This window comes from Ursus maritimus, unplaced genomic scaffold, assembly GCF_017311325.1.
Source record: "Ursus maritimus isolate PB19 unplaced genomic scaffold, ASM1731132v1 scaffold_14, whole genome shotgun sequence".
NCBI lineage: Eukaryota > Metazoa > Chordata > Mammalia > Carnivora > Ursidae > Ursus > Ursus maritimus.
The window spans coordinates 68,004,620-68,026,740 of NW_024423786.1; the positions used below are offsets into that span (position 1 = coordinate 68,004,620).

Genomic DNA, 22,121 nt, shown 5'->3' on the forward strand with positions numbered 1-22,121 from the left:
AAAAAAAATCACAATGCAAAAATATATCTAAGAATGTGTTTATTAATGTGAATCTTTCTGGTAAATTAAAAAGTTACAAAGGATTAATGAAAAGTAACGTTGAAATTATTTCATGGCAGAGGTGAGATTTTAGTACTGGATGGTGCTTGAAATACATAGGATGGATATGAGGCATTCAGATCAAAGTGTGTCTCCCACAAGTATTTTTTTAAAACGATGCTAGATGAGGCCAGCATCTCCCTGTTCATCCCTTAAAATGCAAGGGAAATATGCCAAGAAAAGTATCTCAACCTCTGAATAGATCATGGCGGTTGATGGTGGCCCTAAGACATCAATAGGTACACTTACAAAGGGTGTGGACAGTTTACCAGAACATATTAAGAATGTTAATTTCAGCTAGTAATTAGGGAGTGCAATTGGAAGTGAGCTTTTAAAAATCTTTAAAATATGAAACATTGCTGACTTTCAAAAGCTGCGTAGAGATTACTAGGAAGAACACTGGGAGTATTGCCCTCAGCCATCGCCTGCTTGGTGTGGTGGGTGAAGTGGCCCCTGGGCGCGGAGCTCCTTCCCGTCCGTGACGCTGGCCTGGGCGCACAGGGGACAGCGGCGACCCCAGGACAGCGACACCACGGACGCCACATGGCCCCCCGCCAGCGGAGCGCCCGCGGTCCGTGGTCATCGGCTGGCCGGCCAGGCACCGCGACTGTCACCGCAGAGAAGGAGCAGAGCGTGAGCCCAGTTCATCCTGACCAGGGAGATTCAGGCCAGAGGGGAGCCGAGACCCGCCTGGTCCCGCGTGTTCCTGCCCCAAGTGGACCAGTGCTCCGCGGCTCCTGCTTCCCCGGGGCGCCTGCCCTGCCCTGCCCGCAGTAGCCGAGGGAGAGCGGCAGGACCGCTCCCGAAGCCAGCATGCCTTCGGGGAGGCAGGGGACAGAGACAGGACTGAAAAGCTTGGGTTTTGGCTAGCTGATTGTTGCTGAAGGAGAGGAGGGAGTGAGGGAGAGAAGGAAGGAAGGAAAGAAGGAAGGAAGGAAGGGAACTGGTTATTACTCCCCACCCCCCCAATTTAAGAAAAAGTTATAGTCGAAGCTCCGTGTAAGCCCTAACGTAGTTCCACTCCTGTCCTCCCACTTAGAGACAACCTTTACCTTGAATTTGGGAATTTATTGCATGTGTAGTTTTGTGTTTTTCCCAACCAAGATTCTTTTTTTTTTTTTTTATCCTAATTTGGTAAAAAAAAATTTTTTCAAAATGTCATTTGCTAGTACAGGCACTTTCATTGACCATTGCTGAAAAGAAGTTCAAGCTAGAAAACAGCCTGCTTCTACCTTCTCAGTTCTTGATGTTCTCAGTGATCCGGGCAAAAGCACCTTTCCCCTGGGGTCAGACTGAGCGCGCCCTATCAGTTCAGTGCCCTCATTAGAATATCAGTTTCCCTCAGTAACAGAAGTCCCACTCGCGGAAGCAGGCAGTTACTGGTGTGGCGGGGGTCCGGCCCGTTTGGCAGCGGTTTCGTCCGTTAGGTTGAACTCTGTAGTTGCTATTCCAGAGCAGCATGTTAGAACAGGGGGCCCAAGAGTGAGGCCTTCATGAGCGTAAATGTTGGAGTCAGACGGACAAGCTCGTTTACCACAGTGCCCCTCTTCACATCACTTAATTGCTGTGGTTTTGGTCAAGCTCCTGAACCTCTCCCTGGTCCCTCTCTGCCACAGTCCTTAAAGGATTCCCTTGTAGTTTGAAAACACTTGTAAAGACCTGTGAAAGAAATCTGGACCTCAAGGAATTTTCGAGAGTTTAACGTTCCAAGAAGGTAGCCACCAACCTCACGGGGCTACAGAGCTCTTGAAATGCGGGCTAGTCCAAAGGTGGGCTGTAAATGTGAATATTTTTTATTTTGAACACTTCAAGGAAGAAAACGATTATATTTCATTAAGGATTTTATGTTGAGTACAAGTTGAAATCATTTTGGATGTATTAGATTAAATGTATATTATTTAGACCTGTTTCTTTTTAGTTTTTAAAACATGGCTACTAGAAAATTTAAAGTTATGTGTGTGGGTCACATTATATTTATCGGAGAGCGCTGGTGTAGACGATCTAATGCCATTATATCACAACACGATCACGTAGTCCTTTTATTTGCTTTGGTAAGTAAAATGCTGTTGACCTTTTCAAAAGATAGAAAACAAATTCTGATTGCAAGTTTAAAACAAATTAATTAGCAAGTCGTACTTTAACATGGATTCTGGCAGAATTCACTGAGCGTGGCAGCTGTGGCTGAGCCTACTCCCTCCAGGCTAACTTGCTCAAAGACTCAATTTTTTGGAAGAGTTTTGATTTTGGCCATGCCTTTAAAACACTAAGTTTTTAACATGGAAAATTGAGTTTATGGGGTTGTGATGAGAAGTATGCATTCCATGTTCATAGAACGACGTGAATATTTACTACACTTTGTGTTCAGAGGCAGCTTAAACTAGATCATTCATTTCCCCCCACAAGAACAGTGTTAGAATTTGGACTCCGAAGCAAATAAATTTTAAGCATATTCAATTGTATGTCATGGGGCAAAAATTCAAGTTCTAAGGAGCTGCAGTCATTTAAAGTAGCCCTAGAATGAAAATGTAAATGAATGAAAGGGAGAACTGTCCATTCTAATTTTTGCAAAGTAACCTAAGAAAAACGTTACAAAAATAAAGATCTAATCATCGGTTTGAACCACCCACTAAGATCTGGAAGAATACACTCCATATTTTTAGCAGTGTTTATTTCTAAGGGGTGGCATATGGAAGATATCACTTTTTACATGTTTTAGTGTATTTAGATTTCTTTTTGTTTTCAGTGAGCATCAAGAAAAGAGCCCCAAAGAATAATAAAAAAAAGTAAAACAGAAAAAAGTATTTCTAAACCAGGGGGATTTATCTTACTTGAAGATGTCGAAGATGTAAAAAGTCATTATAACGTGTCTAAAATGATTTTAAAACTAGTATCTGTTCCCAGTGTAATAACATTTTTATCTTCTTAATTGCATATGGAAAGGTTATCTAGAACATACTCTAGAGTTGTATGAGCAGAAGTAGATTCACAAAAGATTTAGTAGATAGGGTCATGGATATTCAATCCCTAATGTAGATTCAAGGAATCACACTTGTGGCTTTTAGATCCATTGTAATAAAAAGTTTCTCTTCGTGCACTGACTGTATTTGAATAGCTATTCTGTGCCAGGCTTTTTCTAAAGTCTTTATTATTAAAGGTGCTGTCTTGTTTGATTGTCACCACAACCCCACGTGGTTAGTCTGTTTCCAGCTTTTTCTAGACGAGGAAGCAGGCACGGAGGGTTCATCTTCCAGGGTCACTCAGTGAGGAGGTGGAGGAGCCGGGATTCGAGGAAAGGCAGCCTGACTCCACATCAAGCTGTTGACCATTCCAGTATGCCCCAGCTTACACGTAGACACGCTGTAGTCGCCGCCGAGTCATGACTGCTCTCCAGTAATGTTCATACCATCTCCTTATAGTAGTGAAAACGAGTTAAAGTGTTCCTTCTTAAAGGTGTCTAGTGATGAGCGACCCTTCGCTGGGGCAGGAGTGTTGCAGCAGGGAAGATGAGGGGACAGCCGTGTGGGAGCACGGACCCCTCACAGTTACAAGTGGTGGTGAAAGGTCCAAGTCTCCATTCAGGGGCCCCACGTGCTTTTAATTTGTGCTCCTGTAATGGCCGCAATGAAATACGGACATTTATCCCAGATATTTGGCTAATAAGGGGAACTTATATTTGGCTTGTTGAGGGCGGCCTCACATTTGCTGAGTACCTGTTGTGCTCAGAGTCACGTGGGCACCTTCAGTTAAAAAACGGGCAAGGAAAAACACCAGCGAAAACAGGAGATGCAAATGTGAATCCGTTCTCTTTACAACAGATCGAGTGGAACGTTTGAGGTGTCTGATATCTTTTCATAGACTTAAGTTATTAGAGTAAAACGGAGGGAAAAAAAGGGGGGGGCTCCTAGTCCCTCATTCCCTCTATGTTAACTCCATTCTGTTGATGGGGGATGCAGATGGTATTTGACTTTGTGTGCTTAAATATTTATGCGATTCCTCTTCTACCAGCTAAAGGAACTCTCAGTGAAGATACTATTAGAGTGTTTCTGCATCAGATCGCAGCTGCCATGCGGATTCTGCACAGCAAAGGAATAATCCACAGGGATCTCAAACCACAGAACATCTTGCTGTCATACGCGAATCGCAGAAAATCCAACGTCAGTGGTATTCGCATCAAAATAGGTAAACAGCCTACGTAGTGTTTTATACAAAGGACAGTCTTGAGACTCCATAGTTTTAGAAAATTTTAGTTCAGCCTTGTTAGAATGATGGGTTTTGTTGGCGCACTTCGGAAATTTTTATGGAGTTCAGCAAGGTGCTTTTGGATATGGGAGCTCTTCACATTACTGGCAGCCTATCCTAAATCTCAGGACCGAGGGGCCCACGTCAGGAACTCCAAACACGACTCCCAGCAGCAAACCCTATCCTGCTTCTCATCAAAGGGAATCTGATGTATTATCGTCGTAACAGCAGTTGAATAACTCGGGCTCTTTACAGCTCATGGGATTTTAACACAAGGGATCTAAGAGACCATTTAGATCAGCCTCTCTTTTTCACAAGTTTTTGAAGCAGTGTGTAATGCTAGGTATTTTTTTACGCTTTTCTTTTCATTGTTAGAAAAAAAATTTTTTTTTTTTTACCAGTATTTAAAGAAATTTCTGGAGGTGCCTGGGTGGCTCAGTCGGTTGGGCGTCTGCCTTCGGCTCAGGTCATGATCCCCAGGTCCTGGGATGGAGCCCCGCATCGGGCTTCCTGCTCGGCGGGGAGTCCACTTCTTCCTCTCCCTCAGCCCCTCTCCCAGCTCGTTCTCTCCCTCTCTCAAATAAATAAAATCTTTAAAAAAAAATAAAGAAGTTTCTGATTTTATGTATGTTACATCTGGATCTGGAGAAGGAAAGAAAAAGTTCAAATTCTATACCTGGCACCGATATTTAGTAAGAGCTGTATTAATGAATCGTTTATTGCAATTAGCGTTTTCTCTCGCAAAGCTTGGCGCTCGCTCCTCGATGATATAACTGGAAGAGCAGTGACTCGTACGGTTGGCGATCACTACCAGTTCTTAGCTTGTCGAAATTGAGGTAGAAACTGTTTTCTTTGGCCGACAGACGTCCTCAATAAGCTGCAAATTCCTCACAGCTCCTTTGTGCCCTGTTGTGTCTTGAAGGTACGATCTATGTGAAGTGTGAGTAAAGGTGTCCTTTGTTTTTCTCCTTTTCTGTGAAATAGCGGATTTTGGGTTTGCTCGTTACCTGCATAGTAACATGATGGCTGCCACACTGTGTGGGTCCCCGATGTACATGGTGAGTGAGTTTTTTTTGTCCTTGCCTGCGTATAGTATGGTGCCATTGGCACTGGAATTGAAGTGTGACGCTGGTTTCCAATTAAGATGTGATTTTATGGATAGCCTAAATCGTTGTATTATAACGCTGATTATATTACTGATAATGCTGTAAGTCATCTTTTGCTTTAAAGTAGTGGACCGTAAAAGTCACTTTTACCCATTAGCTAAAAAAAATTTTTTTTAAGTAGCCTCCACACCCAGCGTGGAGTCCTTTTAGTTTAAGTTTTCTAAAAAATTAGTTATTAGTGGTAGAAATACCCTATTAGATTAAATAGAAACACAAATCGATGAAGCACAGGCATGCTATACCTGATGTGTAATATTAGGGAAAACAGCAAAAAAACCTCTTGGGCATCGCTTCATCTCGAGGGTGAGCATGCTTAGCTTTTGCATGTTACTTCTCTTGACAAGATCCCTGGATCCTAGAAGGTTTTTCAATTAGTGTTAGAGGTAAAGCTGAAAAATCTTAGTTCTCTCCTTCATCTTTCTGTATGGGTGTGGTCACGTCTGAGAAGGAAAGGCCGTGCAACTTCCGAACCAGTGTGAACCATCGAGCCTGGAAATAGGTTAACTCTGGAGCTTCAGAATTCTGCAAAGTAAATCCACGTACTTGTCTCAGGTCTAAGTTTAAAGTGGGCTTATGTTCAATAAGGATTTCCTCTGACCTAAATCAGAAGCTTACTAGGGATGACAACTAAAAATGGTACGCCTGGAAAATAAAGTTTCACTGGCTTTGAGAGTATTTGACATTTCTGTTTAATGCTTGTCCAGGTTATTGGTATTTTTAAAAAGCAACATGTAGTGAGAGGTGGGAAAAGAGCTGTAACAAAGCAGCAGAGAAAACAAACGCCTTTGCTTTTAAGACAATTTCTTATTGTGTTTTCATCACCATCATTTGTATATTATTTTAAAAGCTTTCAAATGACAGGAAAAACAGGGAGTAATACAGCAAACACTTGTGTACCTATTGTCCATATTTAACAAAGGTAACATTTTGCCATGTGTGCCTTGATATTTTTTTTTCTAGAAAGAAAGAAACGATTTCAGCAACAGCCCAAGTCCTTTAAACCTTTCCCTCTTCCCATTTCCCACTCTTCTACCCCAGAAGTAACCTCTGTCCTGTAGCTGCTGTGTAGTTTTCTTTACTATAACATTAATACTCTTTCCTGTATTGCTGTCCATAGTAATATATAGAAATGTTTGTTTCTGTCCATTGCTTCTTTTCATGCGACGTGGTTTTGGAGATTTACCAGTAAATCCCAGTGTACGAATGTGATTTAAGCTCGCAGCAGAATCATCTGATTAGGGAAATGTCACAGTGTGATCTCATTTTAGTATTGTTGGGAGCTTAACCTTTACCAGTTAACTTGTCAATCTTAGTTGTGTAAGTAACATGACGCATGTGTCTGGAATGTTTTTACCCCCAGGCTCCTGAAGTTATCATGTCACAACATTACGATGCGAAGGCGGACCTGTGGAGCATAGGAACAGTGATATATCAGTGCCTGGTTGGAAAACCACCTTTTCAGGTAGCCTGACTCTTTACTTCGGTGCTCAGTTTTGGGATCTTCTCGCTTCGAAGTTGCCTTTGACTTAGAAAGTGGGGAATACTTTGCAAGCAGTGTTTTTGGTTCCCTTGTGACTTGTTTTCATTTTATTACAGGCAGAAGCCGCTAGGGTGGGCCAGAACATCTTTTGCTTTTCCTTTTTTCATCTGCCTTCCTTTTGTAGTTGGCCCAGGCGTCGAGCCCGTTATATGTTTTCCAGGCTAGTGAAAACTAGCCAGCGGTCAGGACTAACACCCTGGTGGGAAATGGTGTGAACAGTGAGGTTCAGTGCAGTCCATGTGCGGGCTAGGCCTGGTCTGGGAACAGAACCGGAAACTGTCTCCAGCTTCCTGTGCCGGTCGCTGCTGGGTGAGACGGAGTTGATGGTTTCGTTTTTATGGATATTATTTTGGGTTATTCTTCCCTCTTCTCCATTCCCTTCACACCCTGTCAGAAAGAGACCCTCTAGAACTAATCATGATGATTCCTCCTGAGGTCATATTGCCCAGTTACAGCGGGATTTTTTGAACCTGAAAACGGGAACAAAGTAAACTTATCTGTGTAAGAAAGGATATAAAATCAGTGCCCCAGCCGGTTTAGACACTTAATTTCCCGGTCCCGTTGGTTACAGAGGCTTCGCTCATCCAGTAGTTTACTGTGAGGGCGCCCCCTGTTGGCGGGGAGGGACTGAAAGGTAGCGGTGTGCTTCATTCTCTTCCTTGTGCCCTTGGCAGTCCTAAGGGAAAATACACCCTGACTTTACACAATAAAAATGTACATGTTGGGTGGCCTGGGTGACTTCCAGAGTAGTGGTTCTTAACTCTTAATAAGTTTCGGGCTCCTCTGGGAGGCTGACCTCAGCAAAGATATCGTAAGCCCAGATATGCAGAATTTGCACACGGTTCTAGAGGTTTTTAAGTTCCTGGTGCCAGTCTGTGGCTTTTTCCACAACGCAGGACTTTCACGTTCAGAACGTCTGCTTTATAGCAAGAATATCAGCCTGGATCACATGATTTGAACCTTTTGCCCCCATTGTCTAGGGAATAAAGCCTTTCTTTTTTTTTCTTTTTTGAAACAGGCCAATAGTCCTCAAGACCTAAGGATGTTTTATGAAAAAAACAGGAGCTTAATGCCTAGGTAGGTGTCTGGTTACACTGGGTTTTACTGTCTGTGAATGCAACATTATTTGAACTCGGTGTTACCGGTTTCCATTCCTGAATCTTTTTTCAGTTGACAGTAATGTGAGAACATTCATTATAACAAGAAATCAGAAAATTACTGGTGCATCATAGGTGCCTGGGTAGTACTGTGCCATGTTTTTTCTTTTTTAAAATGTAAAGTATATTTAAAAGGAAAAAAAAAAAACTGCCGAAGGTTTACATGTTCTTGGGGTGGGGATGCAAACAGAACAGATGTGCGTGAACTAGGAGGTCAGTTCCTCCCTTGGCCTTCCCTGCTCTCTAGGATGGCACGAGCTGGCTCTGTACCTTATGTAGATATTTATACACATATATCTATGTTTATGCACACGTATTTCAGTACAAATTACATCAGACTTGGCAAATTGTTCTGCAACTTTTTTTACCGTACAGTGTATCATAGACATCGTTTAGCCACAGGATATAGAGAACTACCTCATTCTTTTAAGTGGCTCATAGAGTTCCATGGCTAGATGCATCATATTTTGTTTAATCAGATCCTTGTTTTCATTTTTTGGTTACTCCAGACCGTTGAGTGAAGCATGTGTGTGTGTACACGTCTGTGTATTTCTTTAGGATAGACTCCTAGAAATGGAATTGTTAGACCAGAAGGGATGCTCTCCAAATGAGCTAATGCAGCAGAACAACCAAATGCTTGTTTCCCCGTTTTTACCAACACAGGGTGTTATCACAGCAGGTGCCTCACAAACAGAGGAGGACCATTAGCTCTTTAATTTGCATTATTCTCTTTACTAGTAAAGTTGGCCTTCTTTCATTTGTTTAGTGTCCTTTTGTAGTTTTTATTCTGTGAATTGCATGTTCCTATTACTCATTTTTCTATCGGTTTGTCTTTTTCTTACCGGATTTTAGGAAGCTGTGTTATTTCTCACTGGTATTTGAGCTGTGCCCGTTGCCAGACAGAATTGGAGGTGGCTCTTCTTCTAATAGAGAACTCTAGGAAATATTATTGCCAAGTTGAAGTTGTGTTAGAACTCAGGATTGTGCTTGTGAAGTGCGTTATGCCGGCAGATATTCAAACAGATAATATTAATAAGCACAATGCAGGAATCTTCGCGAATGGATGCTCTTTTCTCAAAGGCAATTGCTTAGTGTTGTTTTTTATTTTTGTTTTTCTCCTATAAGGAACGTGGCTTTACTATGATCTTCTTGGTATAAAATGTATTTGTGAAGCTGCATAGGAATTTTCATTTACCATAACGAAGGCAAAAGTCGTGTAACTGATATGTATAAACTCACCACTTAGAGTCTTTTTCTTCCTTTCCCCCAGTATTCCCAGAGAAACATCACCTTATTTGGCTAATCTCCTTTTGGGTTTGCTTCAGAGAAACCAGAAAGACAGAATGGACTTTGGTAAGTAATATTTTTCTTCCCTTATTTGGTAAATATCGAGTGCTCGCTGTGTTCTAGATTCGGGGGGATAGAGTAATAAATAATAAAGAAAATCCCTGGCCTCACGTAGCGCATATCCTCGTCAGGGAGAGGCAAACGAAGGATAAACTATAATTATGTACCATAGAGAAGGTGATGAGTGCTGCGGGAAAGCAGAGGGAAGGGGAATGCAGGTGGGGGGAGGGATCGAAAGTTTAAGTTCCATGAAGCCCTTTCTGAGGAAGTGTCCTTTGAAGGAGGACTTGATTGATGGACAGGGATAGTGAGACAGTGGGCGGTGTGCACGTCTGTGGGAAGAGCTTTCCAGGCCGAGGGAACAGCCAGTACAAATGCCCAGAGCTGGGAGTGTGCCATGTAAGCTGGAGGAACAGTTAGAAGGCCAGTTAGAGACGTGGGCTTTTGCTCAAAGTGTGATGGGGAGAATGTGAGCAGAGGAATAATAGGATCTGACCGATGTTTTAGAAAGGATCATTCTGGTTGCTTGTTGCCAACAGACTGTGGAGAGGGGGCGGTTGAGGCAGCGGGAGGACAGGCTGGGGGACCAATATGGGGAGTATAGCAGTTACCCCAGTGAGAGATGAGGGGGCTTAGGCTGGAATAATAGCCACATAAGTGGTGGGGAGTCCCTTGAATTCTGGATCTTTTTGGAGGTAGAGGCAACAGTATTTACAGATGAATTGGATGTAGGATGTGAGAGAGAGAAGACTCAAAAGTGCCTCCAGGGTGTCTGGCCCGGGCGTGTGAGGGAATAGAGTTGTTGGTTGCAGACACCCCTGAGGCTGTGTGGCTGGAGTTCAGCTTGGACCTGTTAAATTGAAGACACACACTTAACATGGAAGTGCAGATGCCCGAAAGGCAGCTGGAGTTCCGAGGAGAGGTCTAGGCTGGGATGTATTTGGGAGAAGGTCTGGGAGGAAAGAAAGGAGGAGAAACGCTCCAGAATCCAGGTGGAAAAGTCCCTGGCCTCCAAGATGGGATTTTGGGAGACAGGGAGGGGCAGCTCCGTGGCAGTTTGTTTTTCACGGCTGCTTCAGGGCTTTAGGAGAGCACGCTGTGGGTGTCCACGGAGGCCGTGACCTGAGATTTTCACATTTAAAGGGGAAAGCCATATCACTGATTTTGAGCCTTTCTTCTTTTTATAATATAATCATTTAAAGCTAAAAATGTCTAAGTATTTTAACTTATGACAGTATATTTTCAAATAGTATTTTACCACTTGTCATGTAATGAAAGAATTTGGGATGCTTAATACTGTAGAGATTATCCAGTTCTAGAAGGTTTTGAAAGAACATTTTTCCCTGAAATTGTTTGGGTCTCAGCTCCTCTTTGGGGAATGGTTTGTTAACTTGTTCTTACCAGTCTCATGTAAAAGATTGTTCCTTTCGATCTTATTCTTACCAATCGTATGTAAAAACAGCACGACTTAAATTTACATGTCGGACCAGAAAAGCCATAAGACATGTTCAATGAAAATGCTTCTTAAATTAACCTTGATCTTGACATTTTTAGGAAAAAAAAAAAAGTGTTTGATTTTTCCTGTAGTAATTAGTTGCAATAGTAGAGATTTGCAAAAACTTAGTCCAGAGTTTTGGTCTGTTCATGTGTGTTATGGAAGTCCACATAGGCTCCTGGATAAGACTGACCAGAGTCTGAATTCTAGTCCCTCAGCTTGCTAGCTTTGACATTGGAGAAGATACATGGCCTTTATGTGCTTTATCCTTGTCCATAAAAGGAAGATAATGCCGTGCATTAAGTTTGTGAGGATTAAATAAACTGCTATGTGAAGCACTCAGTTTGTTGTCCTAGCAAATGTCCTCAGCAGACAATAGCTCTAGAAGTTTCCATCTAGGGGACAAGGTGAAATAGTCTGAATATGTATTTTCTTAAAGTTCTGTAAACTTGGAACTAAATTTCAGCTCATGTACTTGGTAAATATTTTTATCTTTCAGAGGGAGAAATTAAATTGAGAGTTGCTCTGTAACCATGAGAAATAGGGGTCAGTACTGAAACAACATATTCGTCGATGATAGTTTTTAAATGATAGATTGTATGTCAAGTATTTGTATATTTTCCATACCGTAGCAATTGATTTAGAATGCAGTTTCAGAGCATTTGCATTCAGTTCTTTTTATATCTTCTCTACTTCATCCCTATTATGTCCATTGTAAAAATCAGCATAAAAAAATCTTGTGTATCAAACTAGAATTTATGTATATGTATATTAATTTTTGCTCTAAAAATGATCTCAGGTAGAAAACTCATGTGTTTCTCCACATTTCTATTCCTTAGCAAGTCTTGTAACTGATATTTACCCTGAGTGGCTTTTGGTGATTTATTTCAGTGAGACTTACAGGACCCTTCAGGGTAGAAGATACATTAGACTGACCCTGAGTTAAGCTTTTCCTGATCTCCTGTCACCTCATTTAACCCCCGCGCTGGTGTTGCGCTGCCCTCCTTGCCCGCCCTGTGAGATTCACGAGCATCGGGTCTGGGACTTCGTGACAGATGAGATTATCTTTGTGGGTTTTTAAAGAAATAGTGAAATACTTTAAACACACAGGAAGGTAAAGAAAGTAAAATAATGAACGGCCATGTCCTCACCGACTTATTTATCTTTATTTAATTAGCAGGCTTATTGTGTAGGATTTACCCTTGGTGGACAGCCAAAGAAATTGAATCAGACTTAACAGATTTTTTTTAAAAATGTGAAACCAGCTGCAGGAATATCTCTTCTGGGATAAAAGTATGGGATTTATTATATAAATCAGCTGCCTGGATTGCCTCTTAGGACAGTTAACCACAGCCGTGCTTTCCGTGTGCACTTAGTGGGGGCCTGCTCTCAGCCCTCCCCAGGGTTGTCTGCGTGAGGGCAGCGCAGGTCCCAGAACACATCTGCTTCGGTTGCTCGGGGCGGGCCGCGTTAGTAACGCGTGTTTGCAAAATTCACAATTATTATTTTAAATTTTTCGTTAAGAATTCCTTATAATCTGATCGTTTTTATGGGTGAGTTATAAAAATCATAGGCTTTTAAAATGGAAGGTGATGGAGGCTACATAAAGAAGTTAATAATAGTTATGATCTCAAAGACACCGTGTTAAATACATTGACAAGATTAACCGGTCTGCTGGTCAGCCTCAGTTTAAGGGTTGCATTCTCCTTTTTCATTACAGAAGCATTTTTTAACCATCCTTTTCTTGAGCAAGTTCCAGTGAAAAAATGTGAGTACCCGTTCTTTTGCATTTTTACTTGAAGAGTAAAGGCAGACTTAAGGAAAAATTAGTATTTTGTGTCACAAAATTAATTAAATTAATTAATTCATTATTTCAAGATTTCATTAAGCTTTTCTTAAATACCTGTAGCTTTATTTATTGAATTACAGTTGTTTTTTCCCAAATCCCAGTTGAAGTAGTTGTAGTGATTGCTGCAGTTTTAGTTTTACCCATGGGAGCTGTAGTAAGTAGGTGAATGGATTCTTGGTCAACACAAAGAGGTCGTGGTTTCGACAGGTTTTCTATTAGACGAGCCGTGTAATTGCTCTGCAGCACGGCGTCTCTCTTCACCTGTGTTTCTTCCCCCAGCCTGTCCGGTTCCAGTGCCTGTGTATGCCGGCTCTGTCTCTGGAGGCCCCTGTGGCAGCTCTCCACCTTGTCGCTTTGCCTCCCCACCAGTAAGTTTGGGTTTTATTAAAAGTAATTTCAGCGTTAGTGCTATTGCCTGTGTTCATAAGGGAGCCTGCAAATACACTGTGGCTATCCTTTTGATGTGCAGTGTTCACTAGTGCTGCCGAGGTGTGGGCAGAGGGCATTACTGTTGAGTCAGATGAATCTAGATGTGGACCTTTGTCCTTGTTGAGCTGTGTATTGAGCAAGAAAGGTCACCCCTCCGAGGCATCTTCCTCTAAAGAGGGAGTGCAATACTGTCACCTTTTCACGCCCTGGGGATTACAAAGGATGATCGCTGCAAAGAGTACCCATTACAAGTACATAGATAATTAATATTTCTTTTCTCCGACTGTCATCACATCAGTTTGGATATTTACTGTACACAGAACTTCCAGTGGTGGTGAGTGACCTCTGAGCCACATTCCTCTGACTTCAGTTCCGGTAATGATGGTTACCAGCCCTTCAAGGGTTGCTCCACACCAGCCTCTTCCCTCCCCTGGGCTTCCCAGGCCACTTTCTCCATGGCTTTCTTCCCTCCAACCTAAGTGCTTCTTCTAGATCCTGAGAATTTCTGCTCCTCTCTGCCCTTTTCTGACCCTTCCCCCAGATCTCCTTGCAGTGTGGGTTGTGACCTTGAGGCTTTTCCATCAGCTGAAGGTCCAAGGGCTCTTGTGTCAGCTATTGTGAATATTTTCCAGATTAGCCTGGCAGACGGGAATGTCTTGAATTCTGCTGGCGGAGGGTGGGGCAGTCACAAAAGGAGGTGATTGTACGGTTAGCGGGTTCACCTCCGAGGCGTAAGACCATGGGGCTTGGGAGCGTCTGCATCCCTTCCCTGCCACACTAACCAGGACAAATGACTTATCTCTTTGAGCCTGTTCCTCATGTGGCAAGCCAGTGTAATGGACGTATTCCATAGGGGTTTTTAATGATAAATGAGCAGAAGCACTTTACCACAACGTCTGGTACACAATACTCAGTAAGTGGCAACTGCTGTTGTTATTATTTTCAGGGAAAGCCTAACAGCCCATAGCCGAAGCAGATGCCGAGGCAGCCGATCACGAACAGACGAGTCCGAAAACTGGCAAAAACCCTTTTTGCCTAACCCTGCAGACTTATAGCAAGTTAGAAGAAGCAGAGGGGCTGATAAGACATTATATTCCCATGAATTAAAAAAGAACTAAGAGGGGAAAAAAAGTGTTGTGGATTTCCTGCTTCGGTCTGGGATATAAGAGACCACTGGGTTTGGAGTGACTGGGGAGAAATGCAGAGGAAGCGTGTTGACATGGAGAGACAGTGGCTTTATCGGAGCCAGGCACCGCTGGCTTCGCTGCTGGCCCGGCTGCTTGCTCACTCGGCTGTAAGGCAGGCTTCATGAACCTGGGCTTGATCAGCTGTAGCTGTTATCGCGAAGTCTGTATTTGATACAGTGGGGGACATAATATGAAATGCACAGTTCATGCTTGAGAAAGGAGCCCCAGGGAAGAATGTAATTATGAGAGAGATGTGGGGGAGAGCAAGGGGAAGGGACCTGTTTGTGGAATGACCAAGCAATGAGAAAGAGAGGGTCCAGTAGGAGGGACATAGAATTGGAAATGGCTGTGACTGGAGAGAGTGAGTTGGGGTTTTCTGTTGGGGGGGTGGCATTGAAAGGGAGAGCATGCGGAGCTAGGCTCAGGCTGCTAGCGAAGAGATGGAGAGCTAACAGGGGTGAGGACATGACAGAGGGAGAGAGGAGGCATATTTAGATGCTGAACACTTTGGTGGGAAAACCGTTTTTAGGAGGCTTTTATTAAAAGCTAATGCTGGGGCGCCTGGGTGGCTCAGTCCGTTAAGCGTCTAACTCTTGATCTCAACTCAGGTCTTGGTCTCAGGGTCGTGAGTTCAGGCTCTGCATTGGGCTCCACGCTGGGTGTGGAGCCGATTTAAACAAACAAAAAAAAAAAGCTAAAGCTAATGCTTGAAGTGAAAATAAGAAGCGAAAAAGGAAAACTGGGGAATAAAAGGAAATCGAGAATGTTTCTGTGTAATTTCCAGATAGTGAGAAATGAGGTGGTTTAATAGGCCTTGCTTTCAATGTAACCTGCCAAAAATAAGATGCTTTTATGCCTGCATCCTCTTGCTTCCCACGGCTGGAGTAGACTGTCATAGGGAGGGTTGACAACACCTGGTACACACAGGCATGCACAGGCAGCATTCTCTGTTTTATATTCTCACACAAATACCCAGCTGCTACTCGATTCCAGAGAAATCTTTGGAAGGGAAGAAAAAAAATCTGAATCAGTCTTTTAGTTATGATATTGGCTCTAGGTTAAATGCTATTTAGATAGTATTCCTTGAATATGTCTTGGTTTCATAACATTTATTAAGCACCTACTTTGTGTGAGGTTCTGGTTGATACTAATGAATGAAATAACCAGGTCCCTTACATTAAGGAGCTTTTAGTTTAGTTGTGTGGAGACCAGGTAGGTAAACCAATACTGTTGGAACATGTGTGTGTGTGTCTCTTTATTGCCTGTGGGAACATGAATGAGGAGCATGAAATCAGACCAAGAACTCAGGAAGGCTGCTCAGGGGAGGGCACTGAGGTGGGTTTTGAAGAAACACCTAGCAAGGTGAATTAGTAAAAGAATGGTATTGTAGGCCGAGGAATCCCCATTCATGAAATCACGGAAGCATGACCCACTGAAAGAACTCTGTAACCCCCGCCCCAGGCCCACTTGAATTTGCTAGAATTAAGTGAAATGTAAAATCTTGTACCTTAGTCACGTTAGCCACATTTCAGGTGTCGAGTAGCCGTCTATGGCTAGTGGGTCTACGGCACACTGGACAGCTCACAGGTAGGACATCTCTGTCATTGCTGGAAGTTCTGTGGACAAGGCTTCTCTGAGCAGAGTCTGGGCTGGTGGTATGGGGAGGAGGAGGTAAAGCTGGAGAGGCAGGGAGCTGCTGTGTCTTGATGGGATTTGGCTGTGGTGAGCCATCTGAATGGTTTTAGGCAGAGGTGTGCTGTGACCCGCTGTGTGTCTTAGCTCGATTCTTCTAGAAGCGGGGTGGATGACCGCATGTGAGACTAGTGGAGAGTAGAGGGGTCTCTCTGTTAGAGGCAAGAGAACACCACAGACTAGTGCAGCTTTATTGTTTTGTTTTTTGTTTTTCTGAGACTGAGGGCCTGAGCTACAGGGAAGGTGGGGGCCACGTAAGAGAAAGGTAGAGTTTGCCGAGCGTGGAATTGCTTGAACTGGGGCCCGAATGGAGGGGTGATGGTGAAGCCGCTCAGTCAGGGAGTGTGGGGAGGAGTGCTTTGGAGTGGAAAGGTGGTGAGTCAGTTCAGCGTTCACCAGAGAGACCTCAGCTGCAGGGTCTTGCAGGTACTTGAAGGAGGGTGAGAGTGGTCGCCGGGGTGAGTATAAAAATGTGAGGAAGAGAGGACCCAGAGTGGCCCCTTGGGGAACTCCACACTCTTCCCCTCTCCTTTAAGGGACAAACGAGAAGCAGGTACCCACAAAACAGAGTAAGAAGTGGGAGGAGAAGCAGACTCACTGAGCGAAGGGTAGAGTGTCAAGAGCGGTCACTGTGCAGGCGAAACAGCTCAGGTAACAGGGAATAGAGCACGTGTCTGCACGACTTGGCAGTGGGAGTGAATGGTACGTCTGATAAAGACCATTTCATTGGCCAGTTGAAGGCAAAAAGTGGATTATGGTGGGTTGAGCGACACATAGGAGGTGAGGAGTTTGAGTCCATGAAGACTGATAATTTCGAGAGACGTTGTTAAAAAGTAAAGAAGTCAGAGAAGATGGTAATTAAGAGGACTGCGGGGATTTGAGGTTGAGAAAATGTAATGTGTTTATACGCGGAGGGGGAAAAAAGCCAGAGGAAAGGGAGAGGGTGAGAGCAGAGGGGAGCTGGTCCAGGTCTCTGAGGAGGTGGAGGGGAATAGACTTAGAGCATGGGCGGAGAGACTAGCGAGGAGAAGATCGCTCCGCTCAGATGCCATGGGTGCAGACAATGTTACAAACACATGGAAGAACTTGAGAAAGTGCCTGCCTAAACCGCTGGAAAGAAATTGTGGGGTTAGAGGCTTGGATCATCTCAGCTTGACTGCTCTTTAGATGTGTGATCTCAGGCAAATTTCCTAAACTTCTGAGATATATATACGTACGTACATATATATACATATATGAAATGGGTTTCAGAACAGGACTGGGGTTAGGGAAGACATGGAGAGCTCTCAACAGTGTCTACCCCATGGTAGACGGTCAGTCACGTTAGTCCTTCCATTGTCACTTCCCTTTATTACCTTGACACATAAGGTCTCTTTAAAAAGTGATGAGGGGATTGTATGTGATGTGTGTGTCACACACAGACACACACACACAATAGGAGATCTGAGACAGATTTCATTGTACAGTAACTTTCAAAGGAGGGCTAGCAGTGAATTGGGTGTTTAAGATATGGGTTTAAGTTTAAAGAGCATTGGGTAGTATTTTTCTTTTCTTAAATAGAAACAGAGGTTAAACAGGGTCACAGGGGACTTAACGCAATAAGTTAGGAAGTTCATTGTTTCAGAAAACCATTGTGTAATCAAGACATTTAATTGGAGGTGTCACTTGAGTCCTTGAACTAGGCAAATGCCAAAGGACACGTAAGTGCTTACATCTGAGTATTCGCTTATATACATTTATATGCTTTTCTTTCCTTTCTGTCCTATCTCCTGCAAACCCACTCCTTCCCCTAACAAAAGAGAAACAAAAGGAACATACCCACAACCTGTAAGATTTTCCAGATGTTTCTTTCTGTGAGCGTACATAAATCTCTAGGCTTGAATACAGTTATCGTTATTGATTTATTTACTTTTTTACATAACATGGTCTCTTGCTTTCCTGTTTATAATGTTTTCTTCATTGGAAGTTTAAAACTTTTAAAAATGTGTGCAGGATGTCATTAGTCTAGTCCCCAGACATTGTGTTTTAGTCATCAAGTGAATAGTTACTGAGTACCAGCTTTGCTAGGCCAAGAGCCGAAACTGGGAAGGTTGAGATGATAAAAACACACCTCAGAAATTTCAGGAGAGGCAGACATGTACATGATAAGTGGTATGATATATTTTTAAGTATCATTTTTGGAAAACCATTTTAGAAGTCCTTATACAAAGACACTTTAAACTGTGCTTTTCTAAGGGAAAGATTTTCCAAAGAGATTTTTTTTTTTGAAATTTTAAGATGGAATTGAACTCTATGCCCACTTTTATGAAGACAGTATTCTTTAGTCTAATGGCTATTCTGACGTGCATTTTATTATTAGGCCAGTTTTAATTTTATGTTGTTAATTTTAGTCCCTTCCAGATATGCAGCACATTCAGGAAGAAAACTTATCCTCCCCACCATTGGGTCCTCCCAACTTTCTACAAGTGTCCAAAGATTCTGCCAGTACTAGTAGCAAGAACTCTTCTTGTGACACGGATGACTTTGTTTTCGTTCCACACAACATCTCGTCAGACCACTCATGTGAGAATCTTTTCTACTTGTACACATTATATTTCTTAATTTACTAGACTAGCATTTATTTTGAACCTCTATGTCATGCTCTCTCGTGTAGGGCACCTTTTCCAAGGGGCTCTTTATTTAGTTGTTTGAATTCCCAGAACCCTCTACCTCCCGTTCTAAAGCCTGCTCAGTCACGTCCCATGAAGCAGTAACTGTGGATTGTGCAGGTAGAAGAAAAGTTCACAGGAAATGACCTCAAATTCTGTTTGTATCCACACAGAAAGAAATAGAAAAGTCAGCAGAATGAGAGAAACTAAATCTAAGGAAAGGAATTAAAGGAAGACCTCTTTTGCAAAAACAACCTAAGAGTCAAGGGAGTTTAAAACCAGTCTGGATGCCTTCAGAAGAGACTGGCATGAGGTCAGGAATGAGTTTCATAAATATATGGGAAGAATTTTTATAAAGGAAGCAGAATCTAAGTTGACTAAATATGGTCAGGGCTCGAAGGAATAGCGAAGGGCACCAGAAAATCTACAAAAAAGAAGTTAAACAAAACCATTGAGAAAGAAGGAACTGTGGTTTGGTTGTGAAGAAACAGGATCAGAAAAACTAGAAATTGGGTTCCTTCAATAATTGGATAGTATCAAGTTGACCATGTGCAGGGACAGATGGTTGGAGAAGTTCGTGTCAAGAGGTCTGTATAGTTGTTTGTCAAATACTGATTTCACAGCTGTACCGTTAGGCACCATCCCCGTTGTCGTGAAGGCCATCATCCCCAGAGCAAGCGCGCTTCGGGAGGGAGCGGCTGGGGAAGGGGGAGCACGGACAGGGCTGCGGGAGTAGGTGGGGCGGTTCACCCTCGGTGCTCCGACTACTGGGAGTTACCTTTAAAAATCCAGCATACAGTGGGTTTCTTCTATTTTAAAAAAGGAGTTAAAACTTAAAAAATTATGCACTATTTCAAAGAGGAAATAATAACAACAGACACTCAAATCACCACCGTTCTAATTTTATTTATGTCAGCGTTTTGCCACGTTGTTTTAGCTGTCTCCTCTTAAAGACGTCAGATGCTATGTAGGTTCAGCTAAAGTCCTTTTCCTCGTTCTGCTCTTGCCACAGGTAAATTCTTACTGTAGATGTTTTTATACTTCCACGTATGCCTGTATCTATAAATCACATACGATATTCTCGTGTTTTTACAGTTTTAAGTAAATGATATAAGGAACCTTTCTACGGCTTGGTTTTTTACTCATGTTTTGCTATGTATCTACATACCGATCTAGATATGTATGTAGTTTATTTTAATATCTGAATTTTGTAGTACAACGAAACCACAAGTTTGTCCATTTCTCTGCTGAGGGTTACCTGGCTAATTTCTGTCTTTTCACTATTCAAGATGTATTGTAACAGAAGTCCTTGTGTCAGAGTTCCTTCCACCTGGATACGCTAGAAATTTTCAACTTCAAATCTATAAAATGTTGGTACAGACAAGTTGTAGGCAACTAATAGTCTCTGCCATGCTGCCCCAGTGGAATAATGGTAACTTCTAAAGATTCTTTTTTTCACATTTAATTTTACTTGGAATTTACTTTTGTAGATGGAATAAGGTGTAGGGATCTTATTGTTGAATATTTGGTCCTTTCTCTACTAATAGGCAATTCCAGATTTGTCATATCAGGTTTACATAAAGAATTGGATTTGTTTTAAGGTTTCCTATTCCATTGGTCTATTTGTCTATATTATAACATTTTAAAATGTGTGTGTGTGTGTGTGTGTGAGAGAGAGAGAGAGAGAGAGAGAGAGAGAGATTGTGGGGAGGGTGATGGAGAGAGCATTCTAGTATTCTTTGGAATCACCCTGGCTACTCTTGACCTGTTTTGCCCCCATGTAGTCTAATTTCAGCTTGACAAATCCTACAAAAAACCATTTGGGGATTTTGATGGGAATTGTGTTGATTTTATAAGACCTGTGCAGGGACAGTGAATGATTTTACAATATTAAATTGTCAAATCAGGAATATGTGTTACTCACAAAACAGAGGATCATAGGGGAAGGGAAGGAAAAATGAAATAAGATAAAAACAGAGAAGGAGGCAAACCATAAGAGACTCTCAAGTCTAGGGAACAAACTGAAGGTTGCTGGAGGGGAGGAGGGTGGGGGAATGGGGGTAACTGGGTGATGGGCGTTAAGGAGGGCACTTGAGGAAATGACCACTGGGTGTTGTATGCAACTGATAAACCACTAAGTTCTACCCCCGAAGCTAGTAATACAGTATACATTAACTTTTAGTTAAGTAAAAAAAAAAAACAAAACCACACATTTTTAATGTGTTTTGAGAGATGTTTATATTTTCCTGCATAAAGGACATTCACATCTTTTTTCTTATTGTAGTTACCTTTGTTTTTTGTCCTTGTGTAAATATTGCATTTGAAATTTTTTTTTTTTTCAAAACTGCTGTCAAGGTCTTTGTGCTTCCAAATCTCAGGTCATTTCTCAGTCTTCATGTTTTTGATGTGTTTACAGCATTTGTTATAGTTGGCCACGACCTTCTTTTGATTTTTTATTTTATTTTTTTTAAAGATTTTATTTGTCAGAGAGAAAGAGAGTGAGAGCACAAGCAGAGGGAGAGGTAGAGGGGAGGGAGAAGCAGGCTCCTTGCTGAGCAAGATCCTGATGTGGAACTCGATCTCAGAACCCTGCGATCACGACCTGAGCCAAAGGCAGGCGTCCCCACACCCTTCTCTTTAGTTATTAAAAATTTGTTATTGTATGGGGCACCTGGGTGGCTCAGTCATTAAGCGTCTGCCTCCGGCTCAGGGCGTGATCCCAGTGTTCTGGGATCGAGCTCCACATCGGGCTCCTCCGCTGGGAGCCTGCTTCTTCCTCTCCCACTCCCCCTGCTTGTGTTCCCTCTCTTGCTGCCTGTCTCTCTCTCTGTGTCAAATAAATAAATAAATCTTTAAAAAAAATTGTTATTGTAAAATACATCATGCAAATATTTTTAGAAGATTTTATCTATTTATTTAGAGAGTAAGAGCAAGAGGGGAGAGGGGCAGAGAGAGAGAGAGAATCCCAAGCAGACTCCACACTGAGCCCAACGTGGGGCTCGATCTCACGAACCTGAGATCATGATCTGAGCTGAAATCAAGAGTTGGACATTTTACCGACTAAGCCACCCAGGTGCCCCAAAGATTTTATTTTTTTAGAGCAGTTTTAGGTTTACAACAAAACTGAGAGGAAGGTACAAGTTTCCCAGATACCCCCTGCCTCCGCATTCTCAATATCACTCACCAGAACAGTACATTTGTTACTGAGGATAAACCTACACTGACACATCACAATCACCCAAAGTCCATAGTCTACTTAGAATTCATTCTTGT

General features: G+C 42.5%; 1 protein-coding gene across 4 annotated transcripts in view; it reads left to right on the plus strand.

Moving 5' to 3' along the window:
• The window catches only part of ULK2 (unc-51 like autophagy activating kinase 2), a 77,368-nt gene that overhangs the window by 14,215 nt on the left and 41,032 nt on the right, over positions 1-22,121 (plus strand). For all 4 annotated transcript variants that reach the window (XR_005834749.1, XR_005834748.1, XM_040630113.1 and 1 more), the window contains exons 6-13: positions 4,105-4,278; positions 5,323-5,396; positions 6,865-6,966; positions 8,063-8,121; positions 9,472-9,554; positions 12,764-12,811; positions 13,172-13,260; positions 18,591-18,762. Coding sequence is in view for 2 of the 4 variants with exons in the window: in XM_040630113.1 (XP_040486047.1) it covers positions 4,105-4,278; positions 5,323-5,396; positions 6,865-6,966; positions 8,063-8,121; positions 9,472-9,554; positions 12,764-12,811; positions 13,172-13,260; positions 18,591-18,762 (801 nt within the window). In the remaining 2 variants the exon portion in view is untranslated. The remainder of the gene's footprint in view (positions 1-4,104; positions 4,279-5,322; positions 5,397-6,864; positions 6,967-8,062; positions 8,122-9,471; positions 9,555-12,763; positions 12,812-13,171; positions 13,261-18,590; positions 18,763-22,121) is intronic.